Source organism: Podarcis vaucheri, assembly GCF_965113315.1.
Source record: "Podarcis vaucheri genome assembly, chromosome: 5".
In the NCBI taxonomy this organism is placed as follows: Eukaryota; Metazoa; Chordata; class Lepidosauria; order Squamata; family Lacertidae; genus Podarcis; species Podarcis vaucheri.
In genome coordinates, this window is record NC_138763.1 from 83399931 (window position 1) to 83417420 (window position 17490).

The 17490-nt window shown below is 42.8% G+C and overlaps 1 protein-coding gene and 1 long non-coding RNA gene across 10 annotated transcripts in view; one reads left to right on the forward strand and one right to left on the reverse strand.

Annotated features, from left to right (window-relative positions):
- Positions 1 to 17490, reverse strand: part of RET (ret proto-oncogene) — a 125995-nt gene that overhangs the window by 72016 nt on the left and 36489 nt on the right. For 4 of the 5 annotated variants that reach the window (XM_082222315.1, XM_082222316.1, XM_082222318.1 and 1 more), the window contains one exon: positions 9630 to 9826. The exons of the other annotated variant lie outside the window; for it this stretch is intronic. In XM_082222315.1, coding sequence (XP_082078441.1) covers positions 9630 to 9826 — 197 coding nt within the window. The remainder of the gene's footprint in view (positions 1 to 9629; positions 9827 to 17490) is intronic. 5 annotated transcript variants of the gene reach the window in all.
- LOC309532321 overlaps positions 1 to 17490 on the forward strand; it is a 39700-nt gene that overhangs the window by 2650 nt on the left and 19560 nt on the right. For 4 of the 5 annotated variants that reach the window (XR_014219747.1, XR_014219748.1, XR_014219749.1 and 1 more), the window contains exon 2: positions 16474 to 16606. This is a non-coding gene — a long non-coding RNA (uncharacterized lncRNA). Of the gene's footprint in view, positions 1 to 16473; positions 16721 to 17490 lie in introns of those variants that run through there. The other variant, XR_014219751.1, reaches the window with a different exon arrangement.

Here is a 17490-nt window from a genome sequence, read left to right on the forward strand (position 1 = left end):
TGGGAAAGGAGTTCCAAAAGGTAAACTGACTTTTAGAAGAAGGTCACAAGTCAAAAGAGTTTCTGAACTTACTGGCTTAAAGGAACTTTAGTTTAAAAATACCTTTATGGCCTTAGCTCTTGACCACAACGCTAAAATATAATGCTGACACAGTGGGGAGAAAAACGCTTCAGATATGTAGGAAGGATGTACAGTTTCTAATTATGGCGTCACCAGAGATGAAGAAGCTATATTCAGAGATAGAGAATGAATTTGCTGGACTTCCTTTTCTCCACAGAGGCTTCATTATTGGAGAAAATCCCAAAGTAAAATTGCTCAAAGCCTCCATCCTGAAAAAAAAATTTTTTTTACCTTGGACTATAAAAATAAATGCTTGCAGGCCAAGTAGTCATCACTTTAAAAGCTTAGCATATGGTAATTGTATCCACATGGCGAGATAGATGGCTGCCTGGAACCTCTAACCACATGGTAAAACTACCATTGTTACCAAGGCTCAATAATCTGGGAGAAATGGAGAAGTAACAGGATGGTAGGGAGAAATGACACACGGGAACCTTTTAAATGGCTATCTGGCAATTGCCAGTTATTTGTGACTACCCTGAAGGATTTCATTTCTAATTTAAGAGGTGTAGGAATTCAAGCATACCAATAAGACACATTCGCTGACTTGAAAGCCTTTCTCCTCCTCCTGGATGCCTATCGGCTGGTTTTGATTACTCAGTGCTGGGAAGCTAGTCAATGGGGACAAATGGGGCACTGCTCCAACAACTTCATTCTGCCCTCAGCCAGCTCCCTCCTGCCTGCATCCTTACTTGGGACACAGAAGGAAGCAGGGAGCTCGGTGCATGTGCAATGACAGAGCCAATCCAAAGCTCCTGGCATTGCGTCCTCACCAAACTCTCCGCTGCCTTATCCCCCCCTTTCTCAGTAATCGGAAGTGACAAATGGCACTAGGAAGAAAGGGGACCTGCCTGCATCACTGCATCCACCATGACTGTTACAACCATTCCAGGGGGTGGCCCTCTCTCTGTCAGCTTAGTTTAGTGTTGCCAACCAGCACTGGAAGGCACTCTGCCCATTCTCTGAAATATCCTCTTCTTATGAGACAACTGATCCTTCTCCCTGAATGCTGGCTTTGGGCTGAGCCCCAATGAGCCATGGCTCATATTACCCTGACATTGAGACATAGCACGCCAACTAAATATGGCTCCTGCTCTGTTTTCTTGTGAAACTGCAAGCAAGCTATGGGTGGGGTCTAAAGTGCCATGAATGATGATCTCCTTTCAGCACCCCCTTCCAACACCATCCTCTGCTGCCCCACAAAGCCACCCCCACCACAACGCTTCTGAAGCAACATCCTATGATGCCCAATGGACTCTCACCAGCAGGAAATAAAGCCCCTTCCACTTGAACGGAAACACTTTCCACTCAAAACACTGGAGAGAGTAGGTTGGATCCTGGCCATTGTTTAACTTATCCAGTCATCACTTTTACATTCTACAAAGCCAAATGCTTCAACTGTGAAAGAGGATTACAGTTCCTTGTTAAACATTAAGTATTACAACTAGTACAGCAAAGCTGAATTGATTTAAAGCTTTTGTTAATTATTGATAGGGGCAAATCCTAATTGATTGGATTGACAGTTAAGGGGGCTTTTTTTGGGGGGGTGAGGTTCTTTGCCTTCTGGAAGATAACTGTGCTAAGGAGCGGAAGAGAAAAAGAAAAAAGGTCTTTCCAACTAACAGGCATTCGTGCATGCATCCATTCATTCATTTCCCACTCCAATTTATTTCTTAAAAAGTTGCTTTTGCTGGAGGAGGATGCCTCCAAATCAAATGTGCAACTTTTGGTTCATAATGCCCGAGTAGAGGGAAAGACTGATAACTGGAGAAGGGAGGTGAAGCGGAAAGCTAATGAATCGGGACTTGGAAGAGACATTTGAAAAACTAGAGCCAGAGTTACATACTTATTTAACTGCTAAGAGCTTGTAAACACAAAATTATACTTTTCACTTAATGTGGGCAGCTTGTATGATCCTGGCATTGCTATTGTGTTGAGGATGGGAATGGTTCCCCATGCTCGCTATGACCACAAGGAGGTAGGGGTCCCTGGCCTGTGTCTATTAATAGACCTCAAGTCCAGTGTGGTATCTGTGACGTTGTACTGAAGGAAGTGGCAGGCCAGCATACCAGGTGGAATTGTAGAGTTGGAAGGGACCCTGAGGATCATCTAATCCAAGCCTCTGCAATGCAGGAAGATGCAGCTGTCCCATAGGGGGATCAAACCTGCAACCTTGGGGTTATCAGCAGCATGCTCTAACCAACTGAGCTATCATGTTGGCCTCAGAATCTTTTTCAGGCATAGAATGGAGGTGGGTGCCCAACATTAGTTCCTGCATTTGGCAAGCAGTAGGAAGCTTCTGGATTGACCAGGACTGAGAAAAATACTATTGGCCCAGTCTGAAGAGGAGTACCTTTTCTTCCTCATAGCAATGCAATAGGTGTATATATATATATATATATATGCTTTCGTAGATTTTCACGGGTACAGGAATGCAGGTTTTGGTGTCTTCGGGTGTCTTCCCGTGTAAGAGTCGGGGTGTCTGTGCGACGTTTCGACGAGGTCTCACTCGTCATCTTCAGGCTGGTGCTTTCGGCTTCTTGTTACTGGAACAGAGCAGAGTCTGGTGTTTGAGTTCCTATAAATACTGTTGAAGGGTGTGGTGTATAGCCTCCAACGTTCTGGGCAGAGAGGAAGTTCCTAGATTAGTGTGCCTTTTCTTCTTTTGTTCCTTAATTACTTGAGGGATATCTTGGGTGATTTCATGAGTGATATTCTGAATACCACTGGGTGGGTCATTAAGTGTAGATTAGTTGCTAAAGCTTTCGTGTCTTGACCTCTTGAGCTTGTGAAGAGTTTTTCTGAGAAGATGGCTGTGCTGCATTTAGTTGTGCTCTGGCTTGGCTTCGTGTATAGGGGCGAGCTGTGGTTTTGTGCCTTGTGCCAGCCAGATCTGTGTAGGGATTGCAGGGGGGTGCAGCATCCGGAGGTGCTACTATAGTTTGGCTACTGGATGGAGTCTGTAATATGTCTGTGGAGAGGGTCTGGGTTTGGGTCTGGTGTGGTTGATTGGTGACGGCGTTCTGTGTGCCTCTGGTTCTGGTGTCGGTTTTTGTGGGGAGGGCTAATTTCCAGATGTCTGGCAGGCGGGACGTGTCGTCACGCTTGTTCATGTTGTGAGGGTGTTTCTCTATCTCGATGGCTTCCATGATTATTCTCTTGTGGTGATGTTCCATGTTAAATAAACTCCGTAGCCAAGACTCTCATCTCCAGAACCAAACGCCTGGCTGACAAAGACCACTTGACAACTGAGTTACAGAATCTCTCAAATGTGTTAATCGCCAATGGATACCAGAAAAACAGGGTTACGAAGCTAATCCAAAAAGAAACACCCCCCAAAAACCAAGACACAGAAGAAAACAATGGCATGGCCCTCCTTCCTTATATCAAGGGCACTACAGACAAAATCAGCAAAATCCTCCATAAACACAATATCAAAACAGCCTTCTGCACCAACCAAAAAATAGCCAATATCCTCAGAAACCCAAAAGACAAAATCCAGCTGGAAAACCAAGGGGTCTATGAAATACCCTGCAAAGTCTGCCCAGCCACGTACATTGGACAAACAAACAGACGAATAAATGCACGTATCGCAGAACACAAGAATGCCGTCAAAAAAGAAGAAAAAACTTCCTCTCTTTTCCAACACATGAAAGAAACAGGACACGAAATTAATTTTGCAGATTCCAAATTGCTCTTTAACATGGAACATCACCACAAGAGAATAATCATGGAAGCCATCGAGATAGAGAAACACCTTCACAACATGAACAAGCGTGACGACACGTCCCGCCTGCCAGACATCTGGAAATTAGCCCTCCCCACAAAAACCGACACCAGAACCAGAGGCACACAGAACGCCGTCACCAATCAACCACACCAGACCCAAACCCAGACCCTCTCCACAGACATATTACAGACTCCATCCAGTAGCCAAACTATAGTAGCACCTCCGGATGCTGCACCCCCCTGCAATCCCTACACAGATCTGGCTGGCACAAGGCACAAAACCACAGCTCGCCCCTATACATGAAGCCAAGCCAGAGCACAACTAAATGCAGCACAGCCATCTTCTCAGAAAAACTCTTCACAAGCTCAAGAGGTCAAGACACGAAAGCTTTAGCAACTAATCTACACTTAATGACCCACCCAGTGGTATTCAGAATATCACTCATGAAATCACCCAAGATATCCCTCAAGTAATTAAGGAACAAAAGAAGAAAAGGCACACTAATCTAGGAACTTCCTCTCTGCCCAGAACGTTGGAGGCTATACACCACACCCTTCAACAGTATTTATAGGAACTCAAACACCAGACTCTGCTCTGTTCCAGTAACAAGAAGCCGAAAGCACCAGCCTGAAGATGACGAGTGAGACCTCGTCGAAACGTCGCACAGACACCCCGACTCTTACACGGGAAGACACCCGAAGACACCAAAACCTGCATATATATATATATATATATATATATATATATATATATATATATGGGGGGAGGAGTCCTATAATGCATCTATTATTATTATATTATTATTATTATTATCATTATTATTTTCATTATTATTATTATTATCATTATTATTTTCATTATTATTATTATTATTATTATTATTATTATTATTATTATTACATTTTAACCAAACACATATTGAGTCAGGCCCAGACCTTTTTAGAGAGAAGGCCAACTATGCCCTCTCCTCTATACATGCACATAAGTTCTGTCTCAATTCATGAGCATAGGATAAGAATCTCTCCACTGTTATCATCTCCAGACTTTGCAGAAAAGTCAAATGCTTATGTTGTGACTGAGAGGATTGCAGATACTAAATATTTGAAAGCTCACCTTCATTGTTCTTACATGATTTCCCTGCTACCATGTTCTGCTTCTCAAAGATTTTAATGGCTCCCTTTTTGCATTAAAAAGACAGAGGCTGTCATTTTTCTTTGGCAACATATAACAAGAAAAGCACAAAGATATAATCTAATACCGTATTATGTCATATTTAGACATATCATTGACTGTTGGCATCCAGCTTGGAACCAGGAAGATATTTATGCCGACTATAAGAGCTCTTCAAAAGGCTACGTCTGCTAAAATCACTTTAAGAGAATATTACACATGACATCACCCATCAGTGACTACACTGACTCAGGGCAATTACTGCTAATCAACTTAGACTATATCTGTGTAGTTATTTTTAGATGTTTTATTGATGTTGATCAAGAAAGCCTACTGTAGCACATCCCTTAACCTAGTTGTCATGATGGTCAATTATTTCAGAGGTATGGCAGCTTGTTCCTCTCCATGCTATGTTCTTTCATTCATGTTTGAATTTTCAGTACTATTATTTCAAGCTTATTGTTAACAAGACATATTAATCCATTGCTGAGCAAGATCTGCCCCTTTTGGGGGTTTTCTGTACATGGACTCACACTTAGCCAGTCTGAACAACTTCCAAGGAGTGTAGTGAGGCTATATTCATGCATCATAGATTTTACTATGATGCAAAAGTTTTGCCTACACAGTCACTTACGGACTCACTGTTAAGACCGTGCCCATAGAGGACAATCGTACTCGGCTACGAGTGATTGCCAAAGAAGAAAAAGCTAGGGATTGAACCTGGAATCTTCCGCATGCATAACAGATGATCTACCACTGAGCTATTGTCCTTCCCTATCTAATCAAAATGTGGCACATGGGCCTAATGTTGTAAACCTAGAAACAAAGAATTGTGGAGTTGGAGGGGACCTCATCTAGTCCCTCTGCCATGCAGGAACATGCAGCTATCCCATACATACAGGGATCAAACCTGAAACCTTGGCATTATCAGCACCACACTCAAACCAACTGAGCTATCCAGGCTGACTTAAGAATGAACCAAGCGAAAGAGAACTGCACAATCTTAACACACACACACACACACACACACACACACACACAAACTCAAAACCAATGGATAACTGAAAAAGATTAACAGACAAAATGCTGCTACTGCTTTTTTTTTTTTAATCCTCTTCTTAAAATGACTTGCTGGTGCTTAAGGTAAGTCTATGTGGTATTTGTAATATTCCCTCCCAAAGATGTAACTCAGAAATTAAAAGACACAACAGTGCAAAGTTTTGCCCTTGATTTGCCTAACCTGCTATTGCTATAAATAATCCTTTTCCAGCAGCAGCTGCCCCGATTATTATTTCTTAAAAGGCAAACAAAAGGCTATTTACCTCTCGCGCTGCTCCACCTGGCTCTCTTGCTTTAGTAGCCAGGCCCCATCTTAAATCTGTGATCTATTGTTCTTGCATGAGCACACTTCAAATGAAATACAGTCTGTGGTCTCCGTTCAGGGCGCAGCGGAAGCTGACACCAGGTAATGCAGTCAAGACCTTTCCTTATCACTGTATCAATTACCAACCGTACCCACTCACTGAAACAAAGCAGGTTCAAAGGGCTAAATCTCCGTGTCCTTCTGGCTTCTGAATGCTACACTGTACTTTAACCGTGTTGTTTACTCCCTAGTAATCAATGTCACCAAATTCAAGAGCTTCTACCTCCCCCAGGTAAGAGTTTAGTGAGGCAGAAGAAGAGCAAAGAGTTCTCTTTGCAAAAGTGATTCATTCATGAGAGCTTTAATGGACTGGGTGGGTTTTAGAGGTAGACAGTGGGAATCTGCTTTCAATTAACTGTGTCTTATTTATGCCTCTTCCCAAACTGTCGCCACACAAGGCAAGTTGCCCCTCTTAACTAAGTAACAGGATAATGTGCAACCTCCGGGAGAGGGGTTGGTAAAAAGTACACTCTCCGGGTAAAGCAAGTACACAATGCTCTAGGGAACACAGCAGATTTTAAACAAAACTGGGGTTTGATCATGTATAATGCTTGGAGCCTTTCCCCCTCCATACAGGAACACACAGAGTTTTATTCCTCAAACAACAGCAAGAGTCAGAGGAAAGCTTTTGAGCCATGCAAAGTTTAAAATGTTGGTTGTCAAGGCATGCGATTTTGAACTTTTCAAGCACCTTCCCCAAAGTTCCGCAGAATTTATACGTTTTTTAAAAAGGGCAGGATTTTCTGGGCCAGGTTCAGATGTAACAACAAACTATGGGTTGTTGTTACATGAACAAGCCAGCAAGAACCTTGGACTTGTGTGCTTCCCCGTTCTCTTTGCATGAAATGGAAGGAGATCTAAAAGCGTCCATTCTTCTTGTGTTAAAACCACCATTTGTGGAAAGCCAGTATACCAAAACATAACTGGAGCAAATCAGTAGTTTTACTCAATCTTGGGCAGCAGAGGGGGTTGCCTTCTGAAAACCACACAACATCACAATAGCTTTCCAACTGTGTTCTGGTGAATCCTGAGTTTCCTTAGAAGCTTACTGAGGTAGTGATGGTGGCAAATTTCCAGAAAAGAGTTTGCCCACTACTGATGACCTTTCCCGTGCAAATGAGCAGCTGTATGGGAGCATTATATTGCTAATAAGCCTAGCTAGCTCTCCTTGAGATTTACTGTTCAGTCTTGGAACGTGACCCAGGATCCACTACAACAGGGCTGGAAAATCTGTAGCCCTCCAGATTTATTTATTTATATGACTGATCTATTGCAGGGGGGGTAGTGTTGAAATGAAGCACATAGGAAAAGCCCATGAAAATAACACAAATCCCTGAATGACATATTAGTCGTTGGGTGCCAGTCAGCATAGTCAATGGGTCGGGGATGATGGGAGTTATACAATGCACAATATTTCCCAGCAGACAAGCCAATTTGGAATGGTCTCCATTAAGCTGCTAAACTTGAAAGTGTACAGGATGGAAGGCAGCTCAGGATACCAGATTTTGCTGCTTATAACTGCAAAATGCAATGACAGCTTTCCAAAAATCTGGGAGAGGTGGATAATGAAAAATATACCATGAGGCCTTTTGCATGACTTAGCACAGAACCATTAAACATGTAGTGATGAGTGTTCAAACTGAACTCACTCCAAAAATGCTTCTATCTGAAAGAGCATCACCAGACTCAACCAAAGACACTGCCAGATTCTCACCTTTCATTTCTTTCTTGCTTTCCCTCTTCCCCTGACTCCAGTATCTGGCAAACACTGAGGAACAGTCACTTCATCACCATTTTTCCTGTCAAATAAGCCACTGGGCGAGTTCCCTCAACAGTTAGGATTCCATAATAATGCAAAACGAACCTCATGATTAGCAATACTCAAGGAGGATTATGGTCTCTCTTCTGCTCGCCTAGTCCCTGCTGCCCATTCCCGACTTGTTTTCCGAACATATCTGGCAACTGGCTTATTAACTGCCGGTGTATCAGGTACTGTAATAGAACTATATTTGTATGTCCAGAAAAATTAAAATAAGACCCAAATGTGGATGCCACAGGGGATATAAAGATGACTTACAGCACAGGGCATTCATAAAGTTGGGCATTCAGAAGTATCAGATAGTCAGTGTATGGAAATGTTCAGAAGAACTATAAGGAACTAGGAAAACTGGAGTGAATATATGAACTGGAATGAAAAGCATTTTGTCTGGGTCCAGGTTAAGATAACCTCCTAAGCCAAACCTTGGCTTTGCTTAGCACAGCAGCAAAAAAGGAGCAAAGTTTCTGGGAGCTCTCCTTTGAGAATCTGCATGTTTGCACTAATCCAAGGTTGGGCTTGAGGCAGCCCATAGCTCAATGGTCCTAGATTGATCCCAAATTCTGGAAAGACACCACCAGTCAAAAAAGATCATACTGATCTGGAGGAACCAAAGGACTCTCTCAGTGTAAGGCAGCTTCCCATATTCTTACCGGGTCACTTCAACGCCATACATTTAAAGCACACTTACACCACCTGAACAGTTACAGCTTCCCCCAAAGAACCCTGGGTAACCTAGTTTGTTAAGGGTGCTGGGAACTGTGTGCAGGCTCCCCTAACAGTTCTCTGCGCCCTTAACAAACTACAGTTCCTGTGATTTTATGGCAGAGGCCATGACTGTTCAAGTGGCATGAGAGTGCTTCAAATAGGACCATTTTAGGTGCATCTCTGAAACCTCATGCCATGATGTCTTTAGGCCTATATGCTGAACCTCATGTATAATCCCCTGAGCAAAAGGCATTCCAGGAACTATTCAAGTCCTGTCCTACCATCACTGCCAACTTTTAGTTGACATGCTTTTATTCAGGTTTTAGGCATTGCAGGAAGGTAAGGCAGGGCTGGACTTTCTTTCCAATCTTTCACATCATTAAAAAAACAAAACCAATCCCCTCTTCTCCTGGTTTCTCAGGCTTTGTTAGGAAGGAATCAAGTGTCTCGCTTTAGAAAAACCTGAAATATTGGAAACCCAAGCATGCGACAAAGTGTACCATGTGCTTAAACAGTTTGCTTCTCAATATTTGTTCCACATGGTTACAGCTTTTTGTTGTTCTACTGCAGAACAATGAAGAGGTGACAGTGAAACCTTTCAGCTGCAAGTCAAAAAATAAATGAAGGTTTTAGGGAGTCTCCGGAAAGGAAGAATGGGGTACCTCCAATTCCTTCTCGGTATGGCTTATTTAATTTGGAGCATTCCCATCTTTCCTTTCTCTCCAGAGCCTCTGCTTCCACTTCCGCTGCCATCCGCTCTTCTCCCCAGGGCAAATAATTAGGAAGCATTGGGTGCCAGAAGGCTAGCTTTCTACTCATTGCAATGCAGTTCAAATTAAGTGCTTCCTTCTGGAATATCCTGGAATTAAAAGAGGAAGCTCTTTAATGGCGAAATGTATTAGACTGTGAAATAGACTCCTTGCTCCCCCAGGGCAGGGCCTGCTTAAGAAAGTTAAAGCTTGCTGGAAAAAAATGTGCTTTAGGGAGCTACACTGAAGGCACAAAAGGCAAAGTTCCAAATGATGGGAGTAATTATTTTTTTAAAAATCCACTGAGTTGGCTTGGAAATTCGATAGATAGACAGACAGACAGACAGATAGATAGGTAGATAGATATGCACATTCGATAACAGCCATCACATTGCAGTTTCACCGGTAGAAAGTTATGGGGCAGCTTTCTGCAATGAAGATTGCCAGCAGCAGCAACAACAAAAGCACAGAACCAAAGAAACTGCCTTATTCCAAATGGTACATTTAGTAGTGGCTTTTCAGGGTTTAAAACTTAAGATGTTACCAAGTCTACCCAGAGATACCAGGGGCTGAACCTGGGATCCTCTGCACGGCTAGTATGTGCTCTACCACTGACCCACAGCTATTTCCCATTGCCTGGTCTGGCCAAAATTTGGCTTAGGTACAGAATGCAAAAGACATAGATCACAAAACATGTAGATTGCCAGAAACAGTCCCCAAACTCTCGCAAAGACCTGCACACAATCTAGCTCTAGCTGCAGCACTGTGGAAATAAAAGGTGCACACTTCCCATGCGCAGTGTCCTCGGAGATGCCCGATAGGAACAGCCAGTTGTACCACCTTCCCAGATTGAAGAACTGGGCCAAAACCAAGAAAATGAAATTTCAATAGGGACCAATGTATGGTTCTACACTTAGGCAGGAAGAACCATCTGCCAGTAGTACCTGTGAAAAGGATCTAGAGGTCTTACCAGACCACAAGCTTAACATGAGTCAACAATGTAATGCCGCAGCAAACAAAGATCATGCTATTCTAGGCTGCATCAACAGAGGCATAGTCTCCAGGTCAAGGAAAGTCATAGTACTGCTCCATTCTGACTTAGTCAGACCACACTGGGAATACTGTGTCCAGTTCTGGACACCAAATTTGAAGAAGAATCTTCAAGCTGGAATGTGTACAAAGAAGGTGACCAAGATGATCAAGAGTCTGGAAACCAAGCCTTACGAGAAATGGTAGAGAGAGCTGGGTACATTCAGCCTGGAGAAGAGGTGACGGAGAAGAGATATGATAGCCATCTTCAAATACCACAGGGAAGATGGAGCAAACTTGTTTTTTCGTGTTCCAGAGGGTAGGACCAGAACCAATCGCTTCAAGTAACAAGAAAGGAGATTCCGACTAAACATCAGGAAGAACATTCTGATGGTAAGATCTGTGTGACAGTGGAATGGACCCCCTTAAAGGTGGTGGACTCTCCTTCATTGGGAGTTTTTAAGCAGAGGTTGGATGGACAACGACCATGGATGGTTTAGTTGAGATTCCTGCATAGCAGGGAGTTGGAGCTCAGAGTCGCTTCCAACTCTACAATTCAATGATTCTATGAAATCTGTTTTGATGGACTGGAAACCAAACCACCTACTTTCCTATTATTTCCTTTGTAAGTTTCTCCTTAATGTTGTTGTTTTTTAAAAGAAAATAAAAAATAAAAACAACCCATTAGAGTAACAGAAGCAACTTTTTAATATCTGCTAAATATAATGTTTAATTAGTTTTCTAAATGCATATGCCATTAGCTAACCATTAGGGATAATGTACCCATCTTCCTTTGCAGAATCAGAGAAACCACTGATTTAGTTAGACAGATTCTGAAAGGTAATTTGGCTGAATAAGTGTATTTGTATCATGATTAACTGAGCAAAGTTTTTTTTCAATAAAAAAACATTTCTGCTAGTGGCAAGGCGTCATTTATTCTGAAAGCTTTCTCCAATTCTGCTGGCTCATTCATGCCATTTCAGACTTTTTTAAAAAAAACAAGAACACGGTGTCTCTGAAATACAGACTCTTCTGAAACTTCATTTAAAACTCCCATTGTTGAGAAAATTCTTTGAGCAATATAAAGCAAATGCCCAGAAACATGTTTTGTAGGAACAAGGTGAGAAAGACACAGATCATGAGTATTTAGAGCAGTGGTACTCAAAGGGTGTGGCAGAAGAGAATGGCAAGTGTGGCGGAAAGATTCAAGGGCAATCAAATAAACATTTGAACATATCAGTGCAGTTATGGTATAGTGTAGTATTAGGCTAGGCTAGGGAGAAATTGATGAGATGAGTTTGCCTGTCTCAGATCCAACTTAATATAAATGAAATTACCCAGCAATAGCAAGCTCACACCTTCCATTGAGTTTCCATACATAGTTAAGGTAAACATGCAAGGGGCTTTTTAAAAATTATACTTTGGGAATGATTCCTGTAGCTGCACTATTTTATACTTTCTGGGTGTCCCGTGATCGTATTATAAAGTAATTGCGTGCAATGTTATAAATCAAGCACTGCTAGGAGTTGCTTCCTTTTGTTTTCCAATATATTTCTTATCATTAAAAAAAACACCTGCAGTGGCAGATTTTTATTATGAAAGTGTGGCGCAGAGAAAAAAGTCTGAGAACCACTGCTTTATAGAGTCTGGGGCGGATACCAACGTGCACCCCTACTAAACCCTTCCTCCAAAGTTCTGCAGGGTTCTGAAAGCACCACTGAGGCAAGAGGGAGAGACCAATTTCCTGATATTTCCCTAACCTCCTCCCACACTATCCCTCAAACTTGCCAGGCCTCTTAAGACAAACAGAAGGCATAAAATGCATTCTCTTCCCTCCTCCCCTCCTCCTGTCCTCCTCCTCAATCCTGGAATGACAAGCTTTTTTAAAATAAAAATTAAAGATGCCATAACAGTTTTAAGACTTCTAGGAGATAATAATGAGCTGGATCAAGACTAAGGACACAAAGCAAGAGTTCCTGGAAGGATGCCTTGAGACCTAAGGACATAGCAGATCTCCTCTCTGCCTGCAGAGGGATCCAGCCTCTCAAGGCTCCTCTCTACAGGGGTAGAAAACCCTGCTGCCCTTGCCCACTTCACTGCTGGCACTTCAATGGCAGTAACATCTACGTAGTGAAACCTCCCATTCCCCCCCCCCATCTGCCTGGAAGGGGGGAAGGGAGCAGACCAGCTCTGGAGCTGGCTTTGTTGTGCCACTGGAAGAAAATATAAAGGGAAAATAAATGTCTGAAGGGGAGGGCAGAGGAGTGAATTGGAGAGTGAGACCGAAAGACAACAAGAAATCTTCCCTGCCAGACTGAGCTTGGATTGGGCAGTTCTGCTTGGTCGAAACAAAATAAAAAAATTCCTTCCAGTAGCACTTTAGAGACCAACTAGGTTTGTTATTGGTATGAGGTTTCGTGTGCATGCACACTTCTTCTGCTTGGTTTTTCTCTTCACTGTGCCCAAGGATATTCTTAAATTAGTCTTCAGTTTGTCCTGTTGTTGGTTTCAATGAGACTAAAGCATGACTAGCTTAGACTCAATCCAGCCCAGTCTCTGATCACAGAATGGAATAGCTAGTGGCCTCTCTAGATTCTACCATGGCTTCTGCTTGAGCACCCAAAGTGCAGATGGATGCAACTTTCAGCATCAAAAGTGATTAATACCTCCAGCACATTGTTTGGAAGGGCTTTTTGTTGTTAAGCTGCATCCTGTAATGTTTGTACACAACAGATGCCATAATATCATTAGGAGATCATACGGTTGCAATCGCAACTACTAACTGCCTGAATTAATAACAGTTTCAAATTAATGAAGCTTGGGGCATCATTGCCATCCTTCATGAACATACATTATGAATCTCTAAAAGTAAATTCCCATCAGTGGATCATTAACAGGGAAATACCATTTTTGAACGAATCAATAACATGAATCAGCTTTTCAAAAGGCACTTGTGCAGGTTTTATTCAAAGAAATAGAATACCAGACAGAGCAGGTACCCTTATTAACCTCTTAATGCAGAACCATATCCAGGAAACTCTACCAGCCTTGCGTTCAAACAGCCAGTACAGGCATCTGGAGCCACAGTCCACACTTCCACCCCATGACTCAACCTGCACTCTCAGCAGCATCTCCTCCTCCAAGCAGCCCCAGGTTTTCCTAGATGGCAGCATCAAGGAAACCACTGCATGGGCTGTTTTCAGATTTTGCTTTGGCAGTGACTGCTCTTGCCTGTAGCTGGAAGAGATAACGGTAGGGAAAATCACAGATGAAGCCAGAGAGAGAGAGAGAGGAAAAGGAAAAGCAGCTCGTACAGCGAATGCCTTGTTTTCTCTGGCAAAGAAAAGCTGTGGTGGCTGCTAGGGTGAGTGGCTGGCAGCAGTGACAGGGAATCTCAACTTGCCAAAAGCACAAGGCTAGGAGGCGGCTCTCCAGCTGGAGAGCCTAGTCCTGGCAGAGCTGGAGACCAACCCAGGAGCAGAGAAGTTGCAGTGTGCTCAGTATCTGGCTGCCCTTATGGGGACTCTTAGCTGGTTGAGCCCTGTTGCAACATATTCTCTATAGCTGCCTATGCTCCCTGCTGGAACAAACAAACAACAGTCCAGAATAGAGATGGTCCTGTAGGGTGCTAAGGTACTCAAATGGATGAAGGAACTAATGTGCAAACAAGTAGAAGGTAACTAATGTGTAGACAAGCTTCAAATTGGCAAGTCAGCCAAAATAGTTTGCTTCTTCCTGACACTAATGTCCAAGCTCTGTACAGTATATGAATATTCAGATCACCCCATTGATTTTGGCATGTTATCTTTAAACGGTACTTAAGACTATGGTCTGGAATTTGAGACTCTTGGATTCACAAACTGAACCCATTCTTCTAGGAGTGCATACGGTACAGTGGTACCTCGGGTTACATACGCTTCAGGTTACATACACTTCAGGTTACAGACTCCACTAACCCAGAAATATTACCTCGGGTTAAGAACTTTGCTTCAGGATGAGAACAGAAATCGTGCTCCAGCGTCGTGGCAGCAGCGGGAGGCCCCATTAGCTAAAATGGTGCTTCAGGTTAAGAACAGTTTCAGGTTAAGAACGGACCTCCGGAACGAATCAAGTACTTAACCCGAGATACCACTGTATTTAAAATTACATACACACAGGCTGGGTAGCATGCAGGCTGTTTAGCCACAATTCAGTATTTCTCATGTCCATACCTTATTTATTTAAGTTTATACAAACATCAAAGAGACAGATTATCTGCTTTAACCTTTGGAGTTCAGCTCTCTTTACTCCTACATTCTAGATCACTAGATACTGATTGAAGTTTGAAGGTGGTATTTGTTTATGGATGAAAACAAATAGCAACTTGCTGAGAAATAAATGTGCTTGAGTGAAAAATTTACATAATATTGGGCATCTACATAATTTATTCTATTATGGACTTGGAAGAGTTTTGCTTTCTACAATGTGACATTCCAGGGTGTTTTTTTGGCTCATACAAAGTAAATCATATATCCAGTTAAAACCTACAGCCCTTCTTGCAGCAGAAACTGTACCCAACAATAGTAACCACAGGCTAGGTCAGTGTCCACTAGGTCTTCTAAGGGTTTGGTATACAAATACTAGTTTCCACTTATCCTACCATAACCTAGTATGTAGATACAAGACTAATGTGAACCATCAGTCCATGTGACAAACCTAATTTAATAAAGTGGTTTGCCCTATCGATCATGTCCCACTGAATTCAGTATTTCACATAAAAGTGTTGGCTTTTCAATCTTCATATTTCTTGCCATCCAAGGGATCTTTGGTCATAACAAAACTCATCAAGAGATACACCAAAATAGTTAAGCGATAAAGGATTGGGGGCCAGAATTCCGAGGAGGAAACAGAGCCCAAGAGCATTATTTTTTCCCACCACCACAACAAAACTTGAAAAATTGTTTAAAACAATTGAGCCCAATCAGATCATGAGACCACCCCCATTAAACTGGGAAGAGGGCCTTTTAAAAGTGAGGTGGTGGGACCCACCCGAGGCATGACAACCTGAGCATGAAACCAACATCTGATATTTTTATATTCTTTGGGTCTGTCCAGGTTTCTGCACTCTGTGCCCTACAGTGGGTTGGTTCTTCCTTGTCACAACCAGGGATCCACATATGCCTTTCCCCATAGAAGTTGTTTATGTCCTGGGAGAAGGGCCCTGTGTTCCTGTTGGCTAAAGATACTGCATCTGCGGTGAGGAGCAGGGTTTTCACTGCAAATTGCTCTGAGGATACGGAACAACCAACCTTGTATGGTTCGGAACTCTGCTGTGCTTTGAAGCTTTGCAGAAAGGATGCTAAGTCGGCCTCTTCCAAAGTGCCTATGGCTCTTGAACAAGCTTCTAGATCTTTACTGCCATATTGTTGTTGCTGGAAAAGAGTATCGCTTTTCTTTAACGGAACATTGTTCATGAGACTGTGATCTTAGATTTTGTGATATTATGACTGGTATTGGTTTACTGTTTAACTTTGTTAGAAGTTGCCTCCAGTCTTGGAGAAGCAAGAAACAAGTGCTTGAAACAAACATCCCTATCATTATCGATGCCATTTAAAGGAAGTCAACTTTGTGTCCAAAGTCTATTTTCTCTGCCTTTAAAGTGCAGGTCATAACCCAAGCGAAAATTCCAAAACAGTTTGCCACAAGGGAAATGCAAGTGTACTGAAACAGTGATTTTAATCACTTACAGATGATGCGACTTCAAGGCACCCAGCTACCCACAGAAGAGGCTGCCTGCTGCAACTCTGCACGAGACCAAGTTCTGGCCTTCTAAGAACAGTGACTCATGCAGAAACACTGGGGTTGGACTCATCCGAAGGCAGGTAATTCTTACTCCAACACATTTAAGCCGTTTAAAGGAGTAAAGGTCATGAAGCGTGCCTCCAATTTTAACCGAGGAATAAAAGTGGGCCACACAGCCAAAAGAAACCTGACAATGCCAGACCTGCATGTTAGAATCAAGCCTCCAACTAAAACCATAAAAAACAAGGGATGATTTAGAGCACACCGTGGGGAAGGGATGAGAGCCTTGTCCCTACCACCATGTAGGCTTTTGCTCAGCCATCATTTTGCCAACTGGAGCTCCAAGAACAGAAGAAGCCTTTGCCAGAGGAAAATGTGGCTACTTGGGGAAGAGAGAACACAGGTAAGCAAAGAGTTCAACTCTCAGTATCATTCACGCTGCATTTTTAACTGCCCTCTGTCCTGCCCTTGTTTTTAAGAATTCACTGCAAGTCCTATCAAGTCATGCCGTCACTGCAACTAGTTTGATCCTCAGCTTGCAGGAAAAGTGAAGTAATGATTGACTTACACCAAGACTGGGGAATCTGTGGCCTTCCAGATATCACAGGACTAAAATTCCAATCATCCCCAATGCTGGTGAGGGCTGATGGACACTGGAGGGTTCTCCACCTTAAACTCCAAAGGAAATCACACATTTCCATGAGCCTCCTCTTACCAAACCAGACTGACATCTCAAACAAAAAAACTCCCACCCTGTATCCACTTTTAACCTGGCCCTTGACTTTACCAGTGAACTGACTTTACTGTCTGCTCTCATTACCATTTCCCAGAAGTGGAGATTATAATATATGTTAGGCTCTTTCTTTCTTCCAGCATGGGGGGGGGGGGAGGGGAGACGACATTGAGAGAGACCATTTAAAAAGGGATTTGTTCAGCTAAAAGAAGCTAAGGACACACGGCACTC